This window comes from Mytilus californianus, unplaced genomic scaffold (genome assembly GCF_021869535.1).
Source record: "Mytilus californianus isolate M0D057914Y unplaced genomic scaffold, xbMytCali1.0.p SCAF_6, whole genome shotgun sequence".
In the NCBI taxonomy this organism is placed as follows: Eukaryota; Metazoa; Mollusca; class Bivalvia; order Mytilida; family Mytilidae; genus Mytilus; species Mytilus californianus.
Genome location: NW_026262712.1, coordinates 87061404 through 87086433, shown reverse-complemented (window position 1 = coordinate 87086433; position 25030 = coordinate 87061404). Strand labels below are relative to the sequence as shown.

Sequence of the window (25030 nt, the reverse complement as noted above, 5' to 3'; positions counted from 1 at the left end):
AATCCATTGTAAGTGCATTCATGCATTTAATTATGTTGTCAAGCATTGCATATGCATACCTGTGATTTGTAATATACATGTATCATCTACAATTAATATATCATTTTCATTGATTCAATAAAACTGTCATTTATTTACAACATTTGCATTGATTCATTTATATTATTAATTTAATAACAAGGAGTGGGATATATTTAGACCACGGAAATTGATATACATCACATACTAGTTGATCATTGGCTAAATCTATTACCTCAGTAAAAACATTTCAGAAATGGGACCTCATATGAAATGAATGGTAATAAACGATTTAATTTTTTTTTTATTTGAACATATTTCCTAGGATTTAAAATATTCAATCTCTTTTAAACAAATATATTGGAAATATGACCATATATTTTTTTACAGAATTTTGAAAAAAGAAAAAAAAGATTTTAAAAAACTTTTAAAATAGTCTTAAGCTGTTCATTCAGTATTCTGGTCTCCTTGATGTATTACCATAAAAAATCTATTAAATTCCACTTAGCAGGCGTACATATTTTTTGAAACATTAACAAATGTAATGTACAAAGTATACAAATGAATATTATGTACTACAACCCTAATTACTTGTATATTATTAGAGAGTGTCAGTAGTATACATACTTTTTCTATTTATAGATCAACACAGTATGGATAGATTTGACAACACAAGGGATATGGAACCCACCTTCGAGCTAGATCATTTAGCTACATATTCATCAAAATCAGGTAAGGATTTTCATCACAGAAATTGGAAGTGTTTGTTGCCCTATTACTTCAATAATGCATGCTTAAAAAATCTTGTGTATGCAGACAGTAGAGAAAATATGATAAAAGCCATTGTAGTAAGCTTCTTCAGTCCTTTCAAAATTATGTAAATTTTATTGATAAATGAATACAATGATATTGTCTAGTCATACTAGTGCAGTAATGTCATTATTGAAGTCACTGTGATATCATAAACATGTCCAAAATGACATATTTGACCTAATATTACAATTTTTGACACAGTGCTTGAATAGAATTGAATATGAGCAACAACCCTACCCCAAAAAGACATTTTACTTGCATCAACAACTTTGTATAAGACATCTTGTAATAAAATAACATTTTTTTTAAGGTTGTAACCTATATCCAAATTTTAATGACAAAATGAGTCTACATTAGCAGTTTTTCCTCAAATATAAAAAGTCTAAAAACCAGGAGTAAAGAAAATATGTAAAACGAATTTTGGAAGTGTGAACACTGATATCTGACTATTTAATATCTCGTCCGAAGGATGCTGTTTGAGATTTATTACCAAGTATATTGTTTATTTCTTAAAATCTAGGGGCCCAATCATGGCCTTCTCATATCATCTCCATTTACTAGCAGCAGTTGTCTATAAAACTATTATAAATATTCTGTTTCAAATGAATAATGTTTAAACAATTACATGTTATCCAGATTCATTTACCATTGTTTGGAACAAGAATAAGAATTCTGTTGAAATATTTGCATGATCCTTGCTTTTTAAGAGAAAAATTGATAAAAAACAAAAATGATTTTATCCTTTATATTCTTCTGCTTATTATTACTGACAATTTATTTTAGGTGTGATGAAACCTGAGGATGGATTACGCAAGTTACGTGGAATGGAAAGTACAACCGGCATCTGGACAATGAGATGTGTCATGATCATAGAACGCAAGAATTTAATCGTAATCGACAAAGGAAATGGGGTATGTAATTTTATGTTGTGAAAAAAAAAACATAAAAACTTTCGCAATTAAGAAATATATAGGAATAAAAATACATTCTTTTTCTTTGTGGGTTTGAAATTTCTCATTAGTGAATTTTGAAGGTAATAGTTTCATTGGTTTATAATGTTTTCTGATGTGTGATGTAATATTGCAAGATTTTATTGTGGTGTTTAACTTAATTAAATACTGGTATCCACAAAAAATAACCAGCAAGTCTTTGTTTTTACCCTATTCACAGTATATATTTGAAAACAAGTTCCAATATCAAATCAATTTGACACATGACAATATATAAAGTTAGTGACAGACATAACACTTGTTGTGAACATTATTAACATTATTTGCATGCCACAAAAGTTGAGTGGATATGAAAATGTAACTCAGCAGCTATATGTTGGCAAAACATATGTATGTTTCAGATTTCAAGCCAAAGCTAAACCGAAAGTAAAAGTAAAATACTGCTGACGCGACATCACTATCAAATTGTTGCCACTTTACCACATATTACGGTTCATAAACTGTCGAAAGAGCTGATAGGACGGCTGAAAGTTCTAACAGTTATTACCTTGTAATTCTTTGTGTTTTTTCGTTATGTTATTTAAATATGCATCTTGGGCATTAATAAGAGTTTTATTTTAGAAAAAAGTTGTGTGCCCTTAGATATAATGAATCAAATTAACCCTTAAAAGGATGTGAAGAAGATTCAGGTCATTAGGTTAGAGTGCAGATGGAATTGTCTTTATGTCAGCTGCCTGTATATTTATTGTATAAATATGGGTCATAGAATTTGATATTTATTTAAGTTGCTATTTAAGTGTTGTGTAATGCCTAATGATTAACAAAAGTATGAAGAATGACTGTATTTTAATTTCTTAATACATTTTTCTACTTGTATTATACAAAATCAGATATACATATTAAAAATATCTCAATTTATTAAGGTATAACTTGAAAGTGTTAAGCAGTATTCATTATAAATACATGGACTGTGATCTTATATTTCCAGGAGGAATTGGAAAGATTCCCATTAGAACTTGTACATGAACCAACAGCAATATTTAAAGAAGACAAAAGAGAAGTGTACACAAACTTAATACTGTTTACAATGTTAGAAAATCCAGGGAAATATAACAGTAGATGTGATATGCACATATTCCAAAGTATAAATGCTCCGGTAGGTATTTATTATAAAACACGGGTTACCAAAATTCCATGAGATTTATTAAGTTTGCATTAGGTTGACCCTAGCTTATTTGAGTTCCTGTTAACAAAAAAATCTAAATGTACTGTATTAAAATATTGCTATCATTTCTTCCTACAAGTGAGAGGTTTAGCTAGCTCTGATACCAGGTTTAATCCACCATTTTCTCCATAAGGAAATGCCTGTACTAAGTCAGGAAAGTGATAGTTGTTTTCCATTTGTTTGATGTGTTTGAGCTTTTGATTTTGCCATTTAATAAGGGACTTTCTGTTTAGAATTTTCCTTGGAGTTCCTTATTTTCTTTTATTTTACTTTTTACATGACATTTTTAAGAAATTTTCTTTTATCGTTCATAAAACAAGGGTTATCTAAATTCCATAAGATGTAATAATTTTGCACTAGGTTGACCACAGCGTATTCATGATCCTGTTACAAAAATGCAATGTACCACAGTATGTGATGATTTTTATGAAAGGAAGATTTTTTAAGGAATTTCTTTGATCACTCGCAATTAAAGTTACACACCTTTGGTGAATAGTTTAGTTTAGTTTAAACAAATTTTATTGTTCAAAAAGGACAAACTGATTTGACACACAAGTTTTTCAACTTAGTAACGTCTTCTCCAAGTGAATGAATAACATTTTAACATTATGATCAGGGCAGCATATTTTTTATCCTTAAAATTAAAAGATGATTAACAATTGAAGGGAGTGAAATCAATCAGACCATTGCTAGGTGTTTAGCTATTAAATAAAATCAATAATGAATTTTGAAAACTGCAAGTAATAGGAAGGACATGTATGCACATGATATGGTTGAATGATTTTTGAGAATGAAAAGGGTGTGTATATGTTACACCTACATTTGTTTTCAGTGAATTAATATTTTAACTGACATTTAATTCAGGCATGTCATTTGAAATGAATACTTTTAAAAGTGAGAAAATAACTGGACAAAATATTAATGACAACTCCCATTTTTTAATAGCATTTTATTTTCTTATTTACGTCATGACCTTATTTATTTCCGTTTCCTTAAAAAATGGTGTGCTGTAAACATTATTACAATGTTGTTAGTTGAAGAATATTTTGTTTAGATGCTTCTTAAATGATGTAGGGAAAAAGCTGAAGAAATTCTTTCATGATGTAAATAAAGGATAAGAGAATAATTTAATATGTTATATATCATGGATATTGGACTTTTCATTGATCTGTTTTGAATGTTTTGTGGACAAAGGGAAGTAATAAACTCAAAAATTAACAACAACACAATTAGAAAAAAAGTAAGAAATATATGTTGGTGATTACATTAAAAATTTAAAACCTCCAGCAAATATAAGAAAAAAATCTGTATTTGAATGAAAGAGTTAACTAAATGCATATAAATTTGTGCTAGGGATTGGGTTGAATTTAAAATACTTGTATCCTTCAGCCTTCGTTAAATTTTCACAGGTGTATGCTTCTGTGGAAATGTTGGTTGTCATTAAGCATTTTTTTGCAGATTTTTAAATACAATGCACTGGTCAGTTATCTATTTTAATAATTATATTTCATGGGTTGTTGTTGCTATGTTATTAAACAGATATTTGTTATGATAATTATTAAACACACTTTTACATAATTTAGAAATGGACAAAATAGATATGCTGTATTAATTCATAACACACAATTTCTATTCACACTTTATTAAGCCCAAGCAATTTTAGTGCTGTTCTTCATATAAAAGTCACAGTAAGGCCTACAATGCAGAGAAAATGCTGGCACCTAACTGCAATCTCCTAGCACAAGTTTGAACAAAATTCCTTATTAGATGTCAGTAACGCTGCCTTGAAGAACACAGATGTTGGGTAAATTACAGAATTTAGCAAAAAAAGAAATGTCACAAATACTGTCATAAATATACAGACAATAGCAATAAAAAAACAGAAAACCAATACAAACAAAAAATGCTTCTTGTTACAGGCACAAGATATTGTAGATGAACTCCTAGCAGCTAAAGAAGGTCGTCCTAAATTATTTTCAAGGTATGTTTAAGATTGCACAAAGTAGCTAAACATTTTTTGATAATATAAGATATTCCATTGTATTACAATGTAGTCAAAATGTTTGTTTAATATGCCTGTTCTCCATCTTGGAGTGAATTATTTTTCTCTCTGAAAACAGTAGGGGGAATCAGGTTGTCAGATAAAGTCTGTTTGATTAAACTTCTGCTGCCAATTTTCTTTTCACAGATGGGGGAAATACTTAAAATTGTTTAAAATCAGCATATTATGAATTTTCCATAAAAACTGAAGCAAATCATTTGCACTATAGTCCATTTCTTAGTTTTTTCATACCATATCATTGCTAGTACTCAGATTGATATATTGCAGTTTTTTTCAGCAATGGTTTTAAAGAATAAATTTTAAAATGGTATGACAGTCCAAACTGCAAAAGTAAAAGCATCTCCGATAATAGATCTAACAAATTTATTTGTTAAAAAAAAGAAAACTACAAAAGAACCAACATATATAGTTTTTGAGTAAATGTTTTGCAAAACCTGTCCCAAATATATTGATATCTCCTTTCTTAGATAATCGGTATATATTGACTTGGAACTACATGTAGTGAATATGTGTATGTTCTAATGAGAAAAAAATATAAATATATAATACTAAAACATGTTTTATCGAACTATGTATCAAATGAGACCAGATTGTAAACAGCCATAGATGTTGCATAATGGAAAAACATCAATATAAAATTGCTATTAAATATAACTTAAATTATGAATATTGAGTTTTGATATTATTTTTTACAGCAGTATACCTCCACCTCCAATGGGACCAGCACCAGACCCACCAGGTAAAGTAGATATGTAATTTGAAACATTCAAAAGATTTTGGAAATTTGTTTGAAATTTCTAATTCTGTCTATTTATTTTTTATTTGAAAAAATAGTAGGGAGCAAGTTTTTTTTATTCCCTTAGATGCAGGAAAGTTCCAAGGGAAGTCAGTCCAATGTATAAATTTGACGAAAAAAATATGGTAAGATATCTTGAAATCTGTTCTGACTATTGTAAATAAAGCGCAGGAGTTCTTCTCTGTGGCTTTTTCCACTACCCTGAACAGGCATAGTACCTGAGAAAGGCACTTCTGACACAAGAAAGCCAACAACAAGTAATTAAGCAACTCTCCTGTGTTTTGCATTCTTAAGAAACAGAAGAATATAATGGCTAATCATTAAAATGATGTTTTATTGTCTTCCTTGGCTTGAATGCATGGTAAAAATAATAGACATTAGCTATATAGGTTTTGTTTGGGGCTAGACATTTTTAAGTTCTGAATTTTTTACAGCTTTTTTTTTGTTGCTAGAATGTGTGATACCTTTTACCTGAACTGCTAGAACTGTATTTTATGATAATAGAGGTATTTTGTAATAATATAATTTTAAAGGAGGTCGTTGGCTTGGAGGAAACAAAGAACCGAAGTCGCATTTCAGTTATAGTACTGACGCACAAGAACAAAATCAACCAGTTGTTGGAAAGCGTGAGAAAGTTATAAAACTGCCTGCAGAAAAGCATGTTATTACTGAAAGACTAGTTCCTGGTGGGAAGCATCCAATTCAGATAATAAGAACTCCCGTTGAAGAGCATTACACTAAAGAAAAATATATTCCTCTTGGTCTTGAAACCAGAGAAAAAATGCCCACTCCTCCTGTAAATCGACGATTTATACGTGAGGTGTATGTTCCTGACGAGAGGAGGCAGAGAAATGCTTTGTCATCTGTGCCTTCTGTAAATGAATCTTCTGTCCGTGAACAATATATACCTTTAGAAGAAATGCAACAGAAGTTAAAAATGCCACCTGTTCAAGAACATTTTGCTCGTGAAAGGTACATACCTTTAGGGGAAAATCATTCAAAAAGGGCAAGTCCTCATGTCAAAGAGCATTTTGTAGAAAGGCGCTATGTCCCAGTTGGGACAGAAAGACGTTCCAGTTTTGGTGACCAGTCATATGGTAGCACTAGTGAAGGATTTTCTACATCTGCTATTGAGGAAGAAGAGTTTGATGTTCCAGAAAAGTATCTGTCCCTCACAAGTAGACGAGGTTCAAGCTCTAGTAATCGCAACAGAAGCAGCAGTGTAGATAGGTATACATTGCCAAATAGTCATGGCTCTAGTGTGATGTCAGATGGATATGCCGTCCCATATGATCCTAGAAATTCAGAAAAATATAATTTTGCATCAAAGGAGAGAAGAAATTCCACGGGAGGGTTAGAAATGCCAGCATTTACAATGCCAAGAAGTAGACTATCAACCAGCAGTGCCAATACATATGAAATTCCTTTGAAATTAGAAAGAACTATGCCATATAGAAGTGAACATGATCTTCTGTCTGCTGTAAGAAGGGAGGTAGATTATTTCCCAGAGAGCAGTATTTCTTCTGGAAGTGGAAGAGGAAAATGGAAGTTTGGAGAAAGACGGCAACAATTTTCTTCTTCAAACCAGGGGTCTTCTAGTGGTTATTCCTCAATGGAACCTTCAGTCCATTACGGTACAATGCCAAACACAGGGGCCAAATCTAGTAAGTCAGTGGAAGGGATGAGAATGCACTTATCTACACATTGGTATCAATGGTCATTTGTATATTGGGATCAATAGTCATTGGAATGATAGTATATTTTGTTTGTATGGTGGAGAACAGATAAGCATATTGGTGTCAACCACTGAATGATATATTGGCTAATATCTTGTCTATATTCAAGGCATGCAATTAAGATGATGAAAAAAATTGGAATAATTTGGAGAAAGGCGATATAGAGACAATTCTTCATAAAGATTACTTATAATGCATGATTTCACAGACTAACATTGTTTGTATTTACCATTTAATTTTGAGGGATAATGTATGATATGACTTGCATTTATGAATGAATTAATATCTTAAGTTATAAACATTTCTGTACATAACATTTTAGAAATATTTAATTTTGAGGGAAAGTGTATGCGATGCATTGCATTTATGAATGAACTAATATCAAAAGTTATAAACATTTCTTTTTGTAACATTTTGAAAAGTATGATATTTTTCAGGTAGATAAATATTATACAATTTAGCTTCCAACTTGGCATCTAAATCTCCAACAAAATTGATATTGATTTCAGTCAATTTTGAATTAATTTCTGTTACATAATCTACATAACATGATTATACATGTATTTAGAACTTTATATTTCTTGAAAAAAAAAGATATGTTAATGTTTATTTTTCAAATAAATTTAAAACAATTCTAACTAAAACTTTCTTTAAGAAAAATCTATTCATCTAGTGTTTATCTACCTTAATGCTTTTAAAGTGAAAAATTGTGGCCTACTTCTGGAGAAAACTATACTCACAATAATTTAACTAATGTTTGTCAAAACTGACTTTGGTTACTATAATTACTATGCTCTGTAATGGTTTAGTTTTTTGCCTTTTTGATCTGGTCTTCTCAGAGAAATCTTAGTAAGGGGATTGTCCAACTCGGGTAGCTTAATATGCACTGCACATGTGCAACATTTTTAAGACAATGAAAAGTATTGATTGCTTGTTTACCCCCTTCCAGAACTATAAAATGTAACAGCAACGAACCAAACTATTGTTTTGGATTGAAATAAGCTAGTTATACTACCAAGGCAATCAATTATATTTGTCTTTTCAGTATTCTTTACATTTTATCTCATGAACTTCTGCATGATACATTCAGTGCTGAAGTTTAATTATAAAAGATATGTATATTACATTTTAGCTCTTATGATTATTTAATAAAATTGATGAACAAATTACAAATATGAATTTTGCTCTTAATGTAAGCATTAATATTTGTATTGGATGTCAAAATCAAACAAGATTTTTAAAAGAAATTAAAAACTGAAACTAAGCTCATTTTGTTCTGGAATTATGATTTTTTTCCCCATTTCTGTCTTTTCACAAAATAATTTTGTGTTTCAGCATTAATTTAAAGCACATGTGTGAATATTTATACTTTTATCAGTAATATGTATACAATATATATAATTTTGTGCCCCTCCTTTTGAATAAGTGCTTGAGGCAAATAGAGGCAAATATCTGGCATAAAAAGAAAAAGTAACAACATGCATATTGTATTATTGCAGCATGTTTTGCTCTATTTTTTTTTCTCATATATAAATTTTATTTTGTATATTGTTATATTCGCATGATAATTCATTTGTAGAACAAAGTTCACGATACCAATTCAAAACAACAACATTACGTGACGAAGGTATGAAATCAAATAGTAATGGATTACGTTTACAAAATGAAGGATTCCGAGTAATTCCTAGTTCTGAAGGATTTAGACCTCCAAGTGAAGGTTATAGAACCCAGAGTGAACCTTTTAGATCACAGAATGAGGGTCCTAGAGGAGACATGTATTCCCTCCCTATGCGTGACAAAGACTCTGTCAACAGTGAGTGGAACGGGTCACGGTGCATGCTTCCAGACTATTTATTATTGCTTGCCTTTGCTTACTTTCCTAGCATTTCGTAGAATTTATTTTAGGAATGCTGGATACATTAGTTATTTGCATTTTTCAGAAATTATTTTTTTTTAGAAAAGGCAAATTTTCTACTTTTTTACTTAGTAATACATGAAAACCAAATTTAAAGCAGTTTTACAGTCTCCTTTTCCAATCAGTCAATTATGTTGCAAAGGTAAAAAATAAAGAAGAGTATGTGCATTTTAATTAAAGTTCAACAGACAAGAAGTAAAAAAATAGTGCAAGTTAACTAGGTTTTACTCAAAGCAGTCTTGATTAAAAAGCTTTATTTGAAAATAGAAAACTTGCCTTTTACATATTTATGTTGCATTTTTTTAGTTTTAGACATTTTTTAATGTAGCAAATTTTATGTTGTTAGGTGAATATATTTTTTAGTTGCATTAATTAAGTTGGAATGTTCATTTTATGTTACATATTTATTTCTACAAAGTATGCAGGTATAAAAAGGACTTGGGGATAAAGCAGTGGTGATATATAGGGCTGTTTCTTTTGAATTAATGTACAAGTCTTGGATGGCTTATAAATATCCATTATAACTTTGTAATGTAAGCTATTTTCATAAATATTTGCATGTCATATACGAAACATTTATTTTCTTACCTTGTACATTAATTTCACTAGGATAGTCCTCTGTTCCAACATGCAAATGATACTTTCAACTTAATACCAGATTATAATAAATTCAATACTGGAAGAGGATCGTACATCGAGAATGATGTTGCAGATTATTAACGCAATTGCTTGTTAAATTGCAATTTCCAATGTTCAGCCAAAAATAAAAGCTTCAGGCTTTCAGCAGATGCTTAGTAGTGTTTTATTTTTTTTATTTATAAATGAACAGATTTTTAAAATATTTTTCCCTGCAAATTTTTATTAATACAATATTTCAGTTTCGGTATATCAGTGTAAAATTAAATTTGAAAAACTTCCGCCAAATGTTATATTTTATAGGTACTTTTAACTTCAGCGTAAACATTTGACAATTTTAACAGTTGGAAGAAACTGAGGGGTTTGATTTCCTCAAATTCTCGTACCATTTTAATCAATTCCATAAATCAATCGCAAAACATTTACAGAAAAATCTTTGATGTTAAAATACTGTAGTATCTGTGTTTTACAGGCAGGGGAGGTAACTATGGTCAATCACAGTACAGAGCATCATATACTGAACCTCCTGGTGGACAAAATGAAAGTTTAGAAAGGGATGTGGTAAGGGTTTGAACTTTTGATGATCAAAGGGAGATAACTTTTGGAAAGAAAAATAGAATGGACTGGAAATTATTTTGATAATGTATTTTGAAAAGTAGTGTTCTCATTGGCAGTGCCATGTTGTTATTTCCCAAATCATGTTATTACATCGTTAAGACTTCTGATGTTTTGTAACTTTCTAGGACTTTCTACAAGTTTGCCTTTGTACAGACATCTTAGGTCAGTGCTCAAGTATTTTCCTGTAATGCACACGACTTTTAATCTTAATTTATATAGCTGACATACTCTTGGACAAATTTGGGATGCAAAAGTTTTGTAAAATCACTATGTGAAATGATTGATTTGTACTTTCATTTTGCCAATTCTTTTGCAAGGTTAATTTAAAATAAAAGAGTCCTGGAGACATCAGTAAATTTTTAGTTTTTGTATATATAGAAGGAAGGATTAGGCTTAATTTAATGAAGAGATTTTTGTTTTGATCTGAAAACAATGTCCTGCCTTAGGAAGTTATTAGTTAAATATATAGTTTTCATACTTTTGTATTTCAGCAAATTTTAAACTCTTGTTTTGATGACATAGAAAAATTTGTTGCCAGACTTCAACAAGCTGCTGAGGCATACAAAGAATTAGAAAATCGTAAACGTGAACGACAGTCACATAAAAAGAAAAACGACAGAGGTGAGATAATTAAGTCATAATGGTTGGGAAAATGACAAAACACATTTCTTTAACCATGGAATTAATGTGCTATAATAATTTTTTTACAGGAAATATCATTTTAATCTTTAAACTTATGATTTATGGACACAATTTTATATACAAGAAATGATTGAAATGTTTGTAAAATTTGATTTGTTTGCTTGATCAAACTGGTAAAATACTTTATAAAAATAATAGCAAAGAATGAACAATAAACCAACATTACATCACCAGTGTTGGTGAAAGAGTTCAATGAATTCAGCAAAAACATTGGTGGAAATGTATGCTATTTTGGTGGCCTTTGGCTGTTTTCTGCTCTTTGGTCGGGTTGTTGTCTCGTTGACACATTCCCCATTTCCATTCTCAGTTTTATTTATTTACAATATGCTAATGAAGTCTTAAACATGCATAATGTTGACATTATTTTTTAAATCTATCATATCTGCAAGACATAATGAGTATTATATTGATAATGTTAAAATTACTGTCACAAGGAACATTTTTTCTGCTTTTTATGCCCCTGCCGTCACCAGAGGGGTCATTTAGTGTTACCCTTGTCCCTCCGTCATTATGTATTTCCCAAAATTGGTTTCTGCTCTCTAACTTTAGTTTGCCACAACCAAATGTTATGAAACTTATACACAATGCTTATTACCACAAAATACAGATCAAGTTCGAATTTGGGTGGCATTAAGTTTTACCCTTGTCCATCTGTACGTACATACGTAAGTACGTCCCAAAATTGGTTTCTGTTCTCTAACTTTAGTTTCCCTCAACCAAATGTTATGAAATTTATACACAATGCTTATTACCACAAAACACAGATCAAGTTTGAATTTTGGTGGCGTCACTTTTACTGTTCTAAAGTTATGCCCCTTTACAAATGGAAAAAATGCTGAAATATTATTTGTTTCTGTTCTCTAACTTTAGTTTGCCTCAACCAAATTTTATGAAACTTATACACAATGCTAATTACAACAAAACACAGATCAAGTTCTAATTTTGGTGGCATCACTTATACCGTTCTAGAGTTATGCCCCTTTACAAATGGAAAAATTGCTGAATTTTTCGTTTCCATTCTCTAACTTTAGTTTGCCTCAACCAAATGTTATGAAACTTATAAACAATGCTTATTACCACAAAACTCAGATCAAGTACAAATTTGGGTAGCTTCACTTTTACAGTTCTTGAGTTATGTCCCTTTATAATGTTATATGCAAGCAGGGGCATCATCTGTGTCCCATAGACACATTCCCCATTTATTTATCATTAATGTAGGAAAATATGTCACTTCTAAAATATATGATAATTTTAACTGATTTAGTAGTAGATATTATAAGTAATTTATTCTTGTTTCTATAGCACCACCACCTAGAGATGGCATGTTAAACATGAGGGCTAGACCCCCACCTGGGGATGATTTCATAGATATCTTCCAAAAAATCAAATGTGCTTTTAATTTACTGGTTAGTATATACAGATATTAAACTTTAATTTTGTTTTTTAAACAGTTTTTATGTGATATGCAAATTCTCATTGCTGCATGATAGTTGAGATATATTGTAATTCACTAAGTTAAATTTTAAGACATTTCTGCATTTTGTTCGGTGCTTGAAACTAAAGGTTGCAAAGGTGTCCATTTTTTGCTTATTTTGGAAAGTATTTTTATTGGGGGATTAAAGATACTTGTATTTTAGGTAGGAGAAAAAAGGTTCCAGTTTCCTGTTTTGGTCAGTAAAAATCTATTTGGGATACCAAAAAATGAGTTATTCAAGCACTGAAATACCAGATAAAAATGCCTTTGTTTTAAGTTTTTATACACATGTAACTCCACGTACTGTAAACCAAATTATTTTAGAAAACCATTCATTTAAGCAAAATTGGCTAGTAGAAAAATGATGTGAATATAATGCATCACCAATTTGTTCATTTCTTACATGAATACTTCAAAAAAGTGAAAAAAATCACAAAAGGTCGGTATGAAAAGAATTAAAATGAAAATAAAGAGAAAAACAGTATGTGAAATAATAAAATTAATTTGGGGGAATACAATAGCAGTCTCAAATTAGAATGATTTACAATTCATTTTTTTTTGTATTTCTTAGTAAGTGCTGTATAATCAATGAAGATCAATACTCATTAACCTTTTCTTATTTTATAGTCAAAATTAAAGGCACATATTCATGATCCCAACGCACCTGAACTGGTACACTTTATCTTCACACCTCTTAGTCTGATATATGAAGCTAGCAGGGACCCAGTACATGTTGGTGTAGATCTTGCCTCCAAAGCAGTATCACCATTGTTGACAAGGGAAGCCAAAGAGCTGTTATTGAACTGTTTGACCTCTAAAGAGTTAGAGCTATGGCAGCTGTTAGGCAGAAATTGGACCACATCAGAGTAGGATTTGTGTATTTTATAAGCACTTTTATCTACAAAAAAAAAAAAAAAAATATTTCTTTAATATATTAAATTGTTGTTACATCACAGAATGCTGATATTGCTAGCATTCTCACAGAATTTTTTTTTCAATAACATTTGTTATGAGCTGATTTATAACTTACCAACTAGATAAAACAGGACCAAATTTTAAAAGAAAGATATATGAATACTTAAAGTGACTGAAAATTTTTATGTATCAATTCAATTTGAAAAATGGTGAAATTTAATTTGTTTGAAAGCACTAATTGATAAGCCTTCGACAAAGTCTCATGTAGGGATAAATAAGATTAAGAGATAATTTATTCTTCATAGAAATGCTAAGTTTTAATCTTGCTGATGTCTGAGGTCATAGAACAGTATATTTTCAACTTTGATATGATCACATCAAATGATCATACTCATGACATGCAAAAACTTACATGAAAAAGTTATAATTTTGAAAGAAAGACAGGTCTTTTATATGTACTGCAATAATTTTACATTATTTTGTTATCATTACTAGTCATAGGTAACTAATCTGAGTTTTGCAACCTTTCCAGAGATGAATATCCAGGTCATGTGGAAGCATTCTGTCCAAGATTTTACAATGGTTGGACACCAGCACCTTCAGTATGTATTTTTAGAACAATGTAGAATTTATAGTAATCTTTATTATTACAGAGATGAGATGCAAAGCACTCAACGCAATCTATTCAAACCTACAATTGACAAAAGTCAGTTGGAACAGTCCCTAGCCAATCATAAACATCAGATAGAAGAAAACACACGAGCTGAAGAAGCTAGATTTCAGGTAGCAATGGTAACCTTCTGCTTCAGCTTTTGTGATTTGCTAGTTAATTTCTCAAGCAGATTCAGTTCTATCCTATGTTACTAATTATTTGTTGTAAGGGGAATCAGAACGTGAGAAATTCCTGAATCCTTATTGAAAAGAGTATTGATTATTTCATGCTTTCAAAAAATAGACTAGAAGATCTCATGTTGGTAGGCTAGTTTACTTGTTGGTGGCATAATAAGCATGAAGAACTTGATAGAGTTCTAGTCTGTCGCACAGGCAGTTGTGATAAGTATTTATCATTTATGGCTTTTCACCATATATTTGCAATACAAAGTCATGTTTTTTCAATTAATTAATTTGAAATCATTTCTTGTCAGAGTTTGTCTTAATTGGCACCAAAAATATATCTCAGCAGCCTATTTTGAAGTTTGTCAATATTTTAATTTAAATCTAAAACAATAAAAGGAAAAGAAATATCTAAATATCTGATACTGGTTTTCTTAAAAAATCTGACTTTGAATGGCATCAAAACAATTTATTGAAAAAATAAAATAAATTGAAATACACAAATACTTATGACCACTGGCCTCTGGTGTTTGTTTTTTTATATATATGTATTTATATATACAGATGTATGTATTTTTTTTCTTCTATATTATCATATTTAAACACATATTAGTAGTTAGAGCTGAAAAGTCTTTTCAGGTTTTATTGAAGGAATTGTAATTCATTGGGATTAATTCAGGGGAATATCACATGATTAATTTTTCTGTAATGAAAGCTTTTATCTAGGAACATAGGAACATACTTTTCATGATAATTAAGGATCTTATAACATTTTTAACCACCTCAATGGTCTCGTAGTAGAGTCTTTCCTCATATGAAGGGGTTGATGTGTTTGATGATCACAAGTCCTGTGAAACCAAAGACTTGAACTTTGTTTTTGCCGCTTTTCCACGAAGTACATGACATTTAGGAGTAAATCCTGGTCTGCTTGGATTCAGAATTATGTTTACAAGTAGGGTGACATGTCTTCTTGTGGAATGTTATCTTGTTAACTGACACGTTAAAAATTGGGCTCAGCGTGTCTTTCTAGTACAATCCAGAGGACAATATATAAATGATGGGGAAAAAAACTACTTAATGATTAAGTCAATATAAACTTCTACCAATGAAATGGGTGAATTTAGTCCAGGCATTATCTAAATTTCAGGCAAATGTTCTTCATCTTAGAATTTAAACTGTTGGTTATTGATGAGGTTATCTTGGAAAGACTTTTAAACCAATGAATGCTTTATGTAGATAGTAATAAGTTCTGATAGACATTCACAGTAAAATCTGTCTACAATTCACTCACAGTAGCTACTGTGAAAAAATAAACTTGTGATATGATACAGTAGTGTGATTTATGATTGTTAATCATGTTTATGATTGATTTTACTGTGTAATGTTTGTAATGTTATCAATATTCAGTAAATTAATGTTAAACATTGCTCTATTTAAGCTTTAGCAATAAGCAAAAAGAAAAGAAAAAAAAACATAAATAATCAGATATATATGAATAAGGATAACAAGAATTGTAATCAAGAAAATCTAGAATTTAATTTTGACATATATATTTATATAGATATTTTACCTAATTGGTTAAATAAGTCAGAAACCCTTGAAATGAACCTCTGTAGTAGCAACCTTCAAACACATTTGTTTGGAAATGATCTTAAATTATTAGTGAAAAATTATTCTGACACTGAAAAATACAGGGTTAAAATAATTAGATGACATTTTACTTGATAAAATTGAGAATGGAAACAAGATTACAATTTGCTCAAGATATATAAAAAAAGCTTTTGCAATTACTATGCAGATACACATGTTCCATTGGTCATTGCTTGTCAATAGATAGTCTGACATTAAATGTGTGTTTTGTTCTTTATCACTTAGTGTGCTGCTATAAGATTTGGCTATTTTAGTGTGGTAATTAAAGCTTGCCAATCTAGTCATGCTTTCATCAAAATTGTTGAAATCACTTTGCCTAAAATGGTCAGTTCATTACAACACTGGTAGATGAGCTGCCATGAATCATATTGGTTTTAAGGGGAGAACAAATATGTTTTGATCTATTCTATATATATTTATGAATTATTTTGGTATTTTTAGTCCCAGCAGATGATCAGGCAGTTACCTCCACCAAGAGAAGAGCCCAGGTTTGTATTTACATGGTTATTCTTGCACAACAGGATGTGAAAATTCTGACCCTCAGCACTTGACTTTAACAAGTAAAGTAAAGAAGACTATTTGCCCAATGCCTTTCTAATTAACTAAATGGATTAATTCTTAGAGATGTTATGGGCTTATCAAAATGTATGTAAATAAATACTGACAATATATTACAAACCAAAGAACACTTCAGTTAAAATGCTGTTAAACGAAAGAACACTTCAGTTAAAATGCTGTTAAACCCCAAAACACTTCAGCTAAAATGCTTTTAAACCAAAGAACACTTCAGTTAAAATGCTATTAAACCAAAGAACACTTCAGATAATATGCTGTTCTTTTTTATAGGTCTTCAAGATTTTGACATTTGTATTATGATATGGATGATAAGTTGTCAGTCTTCAGTAACAATGTTTTTACACAATAACTTTCTATTACCTGTGTTTATTTTCTATTTCATATGTCACGATGTACAATATTTGTAAAATATGTGAATTAAGCCAAATTACATGTCCAAGGCTTTAAAAAGAAAAGATCTTATTCTGTTTAGTTTAGGACCACCGTTGGATCTCCACAGCCCTTATTTGTTGTTTTTTTTAATAAGAGGAAAAAATATTGCTTTGGCAGATTTTTATTAATACATCAGTTTCTCAATACATGTAGCATGAAATGAATAATCATTGATTTTAATTGATTGCTCAGAATACTGTGAAATTTCAAACATTTTGAGTCAAGTTTGTTGTAGTCTAATATTGAGTAAAAAATCATGCTTATGCTATATAGTGTCAAAAATAACACTTGAACTGCCAGACTGATATAGTTTGAGACATGTTAAGATCAGAGCAAGAATTTTATGTAAAATATACAAATATAGCCTGTAATGAAAGTATTTCTATTTCATCATTCCATTAAGCAGAGTAATTCCCAAGTGATACTAGTGTCAACACTAAAATTTTGAATTTATGAATGATTACTTACAGAGATGATTATAGAGCTACAAAAGATGATTATAGAGCTACTAGAGATGATTATAGAGCTACAAAAGATGATTATAGATCTACAGCTTATGGTAGAACACTGCAGGAAGAACCTTCATACAGTCGAACTCGACGAGAGGAGGAGCCAAGCTACAATACAGGACCTATCGGAGCTTCTTCAAGGATTGGCCAGTCATTCAGACCAGAGGAAGATGATCATTATCGACGAGAACCAATGTATGACAGGAAACATCCATCTACCCCCCCTCCTGGTGCAGTCACTAACCCTAATGTAGCAAAGTACCAAGAATATGTTGAAAAACATATAGATAGGTGTGGTTATACTAACTTATAAAGTTCAATAGAAAATACTTGCAAGAAATGGATGAATTCTAATTAAAGTTGTTTAAATAAAAAACCAAATGCAATGAAATAAATAAACAAAATAATTTTTAACCTGTTTGAAATATTTTGTTTTTCTTAAGCCTTGTTAGCATCCTTGAAAATGTGATGCCTCAAACAATTTTGTATTAGATTTTTTTTAATTTAACAAAATGAGATAACGTAGATTTCACTAAAGTAGGATGAAAATGTGGGAATGACAGACTTATATTGTATAGTTAAACTTGATAATTTTCAAATGTTGAAATTATTTTTTTATCTTTTTACTATTTTATATATTTAAAGTACTTAAATCATTTCTTATAAGTATTTTCTGGGATGGAAAATGTTTAACAGATGTTTAATGGTTTAGAAATTTTCCAGAGATTTTATACATTGGCATATAGCTATTAAAGAAAAATGAAATAAATGAAATTTTGATATATATATCAAGTTCAACATTTTCCATACAATTATTGGATGATTAATTTCACTATTCTGAGGGGTCATTTCAAGCTCACAATGCTAATTAAATGGAGTAGAAAAATTCATTTTAGACTTTACATGTAGCTTTTTGTATACATGTAACTGTATCAAAATTTGTACCTTTTGGGCATTATGCTTACTGATAAGTTCGAAAGAGCCTTTGAAATGGTCTCAAAGAGATATATTCCTTTTTTCACAGGTCCATCCAAGTAATTTCTTATTAATGTATATATTTTTTTTTCAATTTCACTATAAATACAAATATAATCTTTCACAGTACTAGTTTTAATGGCTTGCAATGCTGACCTTTATAAATATAACTTTTTTGGTAGTGGATATTTAAGTTGTACAAAAATAACAACAGATAAGTAAAAAAGAATATGTATTCTTTAAATAGCACCATTGCAAATATATCACTGAAAAAGGCAACAGAAATGACACATCACCCTTTAATTTATTGATAGCTGCCCTATATTATTTGTCAATAACATTTGCAGTGGTTATCAGTGATATCAAAGCCTGTTTCCGAATTTGGAAGTGAAAAATAAAGGATTTTCATTATGCTGTAAACTGTCAAAAGTTCATAAGAAAAGTAAATTTTCAATAAAGATTTAATGATTCTGAAATAACAGGAAAAATGTGTGTGTCCTTATGCTACAAGTGTAGCCATTTTCAACCATTTTTGTGATTTTCATTTTGTGAATTTTAAGTGATGATAAACATCAAAACATATCCCATTATTGTGAAACTGTTAGGAGGCCTCAATGACAGAGTGGTCTAAGTATTTCATCTTCAGTGATCACTACTAATCTAGCCTGTCAACACTGAGGTAGTGAGTTTGAAGCATGCTCACAGCCAAAATGCACTTGACTTGGATCTTAATTAACTAGGATTGCCAGTTGTCAAAGTCTCTGGTTAAACACCAACCATCAATCAATGAAAACTATTATCTGTTGTCTTTGTTATTGCCAAATAATACTCTATATCTTGTACTAAAACATTGATTAACCTTTTCTAAAACCAATATGAATTTCACTTACTAAAAGAAAATTACTTAGAATCTATTTTCCCATTGCATGAACATATTTATATGAACTACTCTAAGATATATATATATTAATATGAATATTTAATTGGCATGGCCATTATTTAAAAGCATGTGATGTGAAGTATTTTTAGAAGTCTAATTTGCCAAGATTGAGAGTTTTCCATACTGCAAAAAACATTAAGCAAGTTTGAAAACTTTTTCTTCATTACTACTGTCAGGAAGATATGTTTCTTAAATTGAAGATAGAAATGACGGAATTAGATGGTTTCAAATTTGGATAGATTTTATTTAACAAATTGCACATCATAACAATATTACAATACAGTATTTTTAGTGTCTTGAATGTTTCAACAGTTATGAGCTTGTTAAAATTTGATACTAAAATGTTAAGGATACTTATTCCTGATGTTTTGTCTTAACCCAGTGAATAAATTTATTAGTCTCATATAATTGAAAACTGAACTCTGACACTCACTATTGTAATTTAATTGTATGATCATACAAATCTATCATCTAATATTTTTGTCATACAGAAATCAAGATGCACATAGATATCCCGGTACTAAGTCTAGAGGACAAGAAAACCAGGAATATAAAGAAGAATTAAGGAGGAAAAATGCTAAGTAAGTTATTCAAAATAATATATATTGTGGATTCATTTTTTTCATGGATACCAATTTTCGTTGATTGAGAAGATCATAGTGTCTTGGATATTTAAATTCAAGGATTTACCAAAGTCTGTATACAATGCCTTTAGAAAATATGAACTTAGTTGGAGATTTAAATTTCAATTTCATGGTTTACCTATACCCATGAAATCCACGAAAAATGGTATCCCAGGAATAATAAAAAACTCACAGTATTCTCTTAAGAGAATCTTTGTTCAAGCTAGACTGAGAATTGAATTTGTCAAATTTTAGTATTTGAAATGGAATCATGAAGGCTGTTTTATTTTAAAATGATACAAGTTATGCAGGAAGGAATTTTAAAAATGGGATAACCACTTAAAAAAGCCAATTTTATAAGTTTAGTCGATTAAAACCCAACAATAGACATAAAACCCCAAATTACATGATTTTAAACAGTATACAAATATGAAACTTTGAACAATAAATACCACCAGAAGTGACATCTAGTGGTCAAAATACAATCACCAACAGTAAAAAGCTCTGAATTGCAGCCCAAACTAAAAAATTGCTATTGAACATAAGACTACCAAGGATCTGCAAACAATCAAAATAATTTATACAACAAAAGATGCTAAGACATAACAATGGACAAATACTGACAAGGCTCTGTATTTCTATATGTATTGGGATTAATTTTAAAAAATTTTTTTAAACATATTCAAGTTGTTAATATATTTGAATATATTGCTAAAGCACATTTTTGTTCTCACTATGTTAGATTAGAATTATATTAAATTATTTTTTTATAAGCATTAAAACAAATTATATTTATATGATAAATGAACACTATATTGTAGAATATATGAAGCTGTTCACGAAAGAACAGGTAGAAATCAAAAGGAAATAACAGTAGAAAAAGGAGATATATTAGAGGTAAGTCATTATGTGTAGATTTTGTGAAGACATTTAGATAGAAACCAAATAAAGGTACTTTTCAATTAGTCTGAAATACTTATCTCAAGTTTTTGTAAATTTACATGTTGGAACCCAATGAGTACCATGTAGAAATCTGTATCCTTGCAAACACTTTTCTAATATCTTTAGACGAATCAACTGTAAGCCAAATATATTTATTTGATGTATAATATTTCTAGCCTTATATTCTGAAGGGGAGATAAAAAAGTTAATATATATTTAATTGGATTGAGCAAGGATATTATATAATGAGCTGACTCATAGTATCTTTAGTATATCCTTTGATCTGTATTATTTTGGGGGTTTTACCTTGCAAATAGCCCTAATATAACCTTGTGAATTTTTCAGTGTAAAGCAACATCAATAACACACTGCAAAATACAGTATTCATCATTCCTACGTAGTGCAGATAGACAATAGAAAAATTCAGTTTTCGGAAACAAAATGGCAAGCAACACATATCTCCGATTGAAGTCACTTATCTAAGCTTTACTTTGTAAACATGCTTGTTTTAATCGTTTCTTTTTTAAGGATTTCAGAAATTCTGTTGGAACAAGTTTTTGAGAAATGATTTATTTTAGGTATTAGACGATAGCAGAAATTGGTGGAGGTTACGAAACTACAAAGGTGACTCTGGATATGCCCCATATACAATTCTACGAGATGCTGGTGATGATCGTAACGATATTGATCGGGTAAGGATTTAATTTATAAGTGTTTTAATGTGAGTTTACTTGGCAGAAGTACTGTTCAGATATTCCTGAATATCAAGTCTGTTTGAAGATGCAACAGGTTTTGGGAAGTTTTCGTTGCTCACATGGTGTAGGTGGAATTATTATTGAATAAAAAACATCTAAAACTGAAACAAATGTATTTTGTATTTTCTTGCAGACTAATTATTCAGAAATATTGATTTAATTGCTATTAAAATGTTGTGTTCTTTTTTACTTAAAAGACCTGAATTTAAATAATTCAATAACAAAAACTAGTGGTATTTATTAAGACAAGATAATAAAATTATTCCTTTTTTTTCATTTCCCGAGATATAACATCAAAATAAATATTAAATTTTAATTGCAATCCATGTAGATGGAAATGAAATATTTCATTTGTAAAAAACATCGATTGATCTTATGTGTTAAAAAATTAGAACGCAATACTATAATTTGAAAATAGCAATAAAATTGGCTTATTTTATGTCATATTGTTGATAATACAACATAATTAAAGAAATTTTAAGTTTTATTGTTTTAAAGATATATTTGAATAGAATTACAAGTTAGGTCAAACTTTGACTTCATACTTTAGATTTAATTTTGACATAAAGTTAGCCTTCTTGTGTACATTTTTTCTTTCACAAAATAAAATTCAATACTGCACTTGATTTGTCTAAAATATATAACAATGTATTCTACTATTAGGCTTTTTACAAGATAGCCTTCCATATTTATTTTTATATTAACTTTCTGAGATTGAAAATTTTGTACAGAATTTTAAACAATTCTTTTTTAAGTAAAAAGTTTTTTTTTTCTTCCTGATAATAAAAAACATCTATACTTTTTGTGTGTATAGGATGTCAAAGAATAGAAGGTTTTTGTTTTGGCTGTTGGACAGTTGCTACGGGTGGCAAAATATTATGCTTTTTGCTAAATATATATGTTTTAATTACAGGTAATTGTTCCTTGATGTCAATTTTGCAGTTAAACATAACATTTTGCCACCCTTACATACTGGACTAAGTTTTTTTTTCTTCACCAATATTTTATTCAAAAGAAGTATTGCTTTATGTCAAAAGACTTGATTACAGAGACATTTTGTTCTAATGATTTTTTTTCTTTAAAGCATAATGCTTTTGATAATGCCTTGGTCTTTATCTTTTAGAAAAAAACAAATCTGCTTTATGCCAAAGAATCAACAGAAAAGCAAATTGCTTTATGTCAGTTTAGCTTATTTAATATTTTCTATTCATGTTGTGTTGATTCCTAACAGGGTTTCAGAGGCACCCGACAACAATAGTGTCTGTAGCAGTTAGCTCCCTTTATTAAATTGATGAGTAAGATCCAAGTATCAGCAGGCTATGTTTAATTAATATTCACATAGCTGATTCTGCTTATTCGTACCATTGTATACTATAGCTTCCTTGTTTAACTGCTCAACACAAGCTTTAATATCATTTGGAATGTTTCACTTATTATCAAGTAAAATTCATTTTCATGTGTAACCAAAAGTTTGGAACAAAGTTATTATGAAGTATAAGCATATTGAAATAAAGTTAAATAATACCACCAAAAAGGCTTATTTTGAATATTTTTAGATTGTTTAACAGACCAAATCTTTTACTTAGTACTACAAGGAGAGGGTATGATAAAGTTACTTTTTTGACCCTGAAATTCAATAATAAAAAAGTTTTATAGCAGTTAGCTTCCTTTATTAAATCTATAAAATTACATCTTTCAGATTATCATACATGTTTTGAAAGGCTTGAAGAACTATACAATTTTTGCAATTTCAGGAAACAAATAATGGCTTATATCATACCCCATCCTTTTTCATTTTGAAATGGTACACATGAAAATAATCAGACAAAATTATGCCATATCAGGGAAAAAACACAGAATTAACAAAAGCTTGTATTTTATTACCACAGAATGTAGATTGAAATTTTAGTTCTTCTCTGTAAGTTGCTTTGTGGTTTTTTGTTTTTTTTTATTATGGTCATTATTATATATTCTATTTTGTATGCTCTTTTTTAAATTCCCTTTGTTTTTTTATTATGCGTATCAGGGAATTTTAATATGTCCTGTTATTTTTCCACAAAATGAAATTTAAACATTATTAGGAAGTAAATGCTCTCTATGAATTGACCAATTAAGAAGTCCAAGTTCTGTCCATGTAAATGGCATCTGGACCAATCAGAATGTTGAAAATGGTTATGTTCCTGTAAATGGCATCTGGACCATTTAGATTGTCCAAAACTGTCATGTTCCCATAATGCAATAGTATTTCTGAATTATTTCACTCGTTAAATTTTTGCTTATTTACAATAGAAGATAAACAAATTTCCTGGTATGCAATAACTCTATTCCACATAGAAATTTGTATTGAATTTTGACTATGGTTGGTTTTATATTACCAGAATGTGAGAGATACTTTTATGGATATGACCTATTTGGTAAATCACAGTGGATTCTTTTTCAGAGTTCATTCTAATCAAAACTAAAGATATTGGAAGTTGAGGCTTTGGTTGTGTTTGTAACTGTTGTTGCTAAAATTGTAAAAACTTCTTTTAAATCCTAGTTACATTTATGTAATTTTTTGTGAAACTTCCAGTGTCTATGCTTAATGTAGTTTTAGGATTCTGTCTTTAAAATCTGATTTTTAGGATACCACAGTTGAATGTGTGATAACTTTTGTAGCAGAAACACTTTTAATAGATCTGTTTTACTTATTCAAAAATAATAACACAAACTGTAAATTAAGATTCTACTTTATGTGACTCATAGTTTGTTTAATGTTTTCTCTAATTAGATTTCACCTGTTATTAAAATCTGTTTTTAAGATCATGTTAATAAATGGTATGGGAACAATCTAAATAAGTAACTTGGGGGTTTAAAAGAGCTATTGTTATCCTCAGTAGAATATATTTTGGTGCTAATATGAAAGTTGAAATGCAATACATTTTTCATGTTTTC

At 29.7% G+C, this 25030-nt stretch overlaps 1 protein-coding gene across 12 annotated transcripts in view; it reads left to right on the top strand.

Moving 5' to 3' along the window:
* Window positions 1–25030, top strand: part of LOC127705935 (epidermal growth factor receptor kinase substrate 8-like protein 1) — an 85457-nt gene that overhangs the window by 26277 nt on the left and 34150 nt on the right. For 5 of the 12 annotated variants that reach the window (XM_052210289.1, XM_052210295.1, XM_052210294.1 and 2 more), the window contains 17 exons: window positions 661–750; window positions 1615–1742; window positions 2770–2937; window positions 4926–4987; window positions 5764–5807; window positions 9180–9413; window positions 10624–10712; window positions 11261–11390; window positions 12774–12877; window positions 13573–13811; window positions 14514–14643; window positions 16786–16832; window positions 17823–18152; window positions 20268–20357; window positions 21221–21296; window positions 21920–22033; window positions 24475–24510. In XM_052210289.1, the coding sequence (XP_052066249.1) occupies window positions 661–750; window positions 1615–1742; window positions 2770–2937; window positions 4926–4987; window positions 5764–5807; window positions 9180–9413; window positions 10624–10712; window positions 11261–11390; window positions 12774–12877; window positions 13573–13811; window positions 14514–14643; window positions 16786–16832; window positions 17823–18152; window positions 20268–20357; window positions 21221–21296; window positions 21920–22033; window positions 24475–24510 (2111 nt within the window). Of the gene's footprint in view, window positions 1–660; window positions 751–1614; window positions 1743–2769; window positions 2938–4029; window positions 4247–4925; window positions 4988–5763; window positions 5808–9179; window positions 9414–10623; window positions 10713–11260; window positions 11391–12773; window positions 12878–13572; window positions 13812–14392; window positions 14463–14513; window positions 14644–16785; window positions 16833–17822; window positions 18153–20267; window positions 20358–21220; window positions 21297–21919; window positions 22034–24474; window positions 24511–25030 lie in introns of those variants that run through there. The other 7 variants (XM_052210291.1, XM_052210296.1, XM_052210298.1 and 4 more) reach the window with 7 other exon arrangements.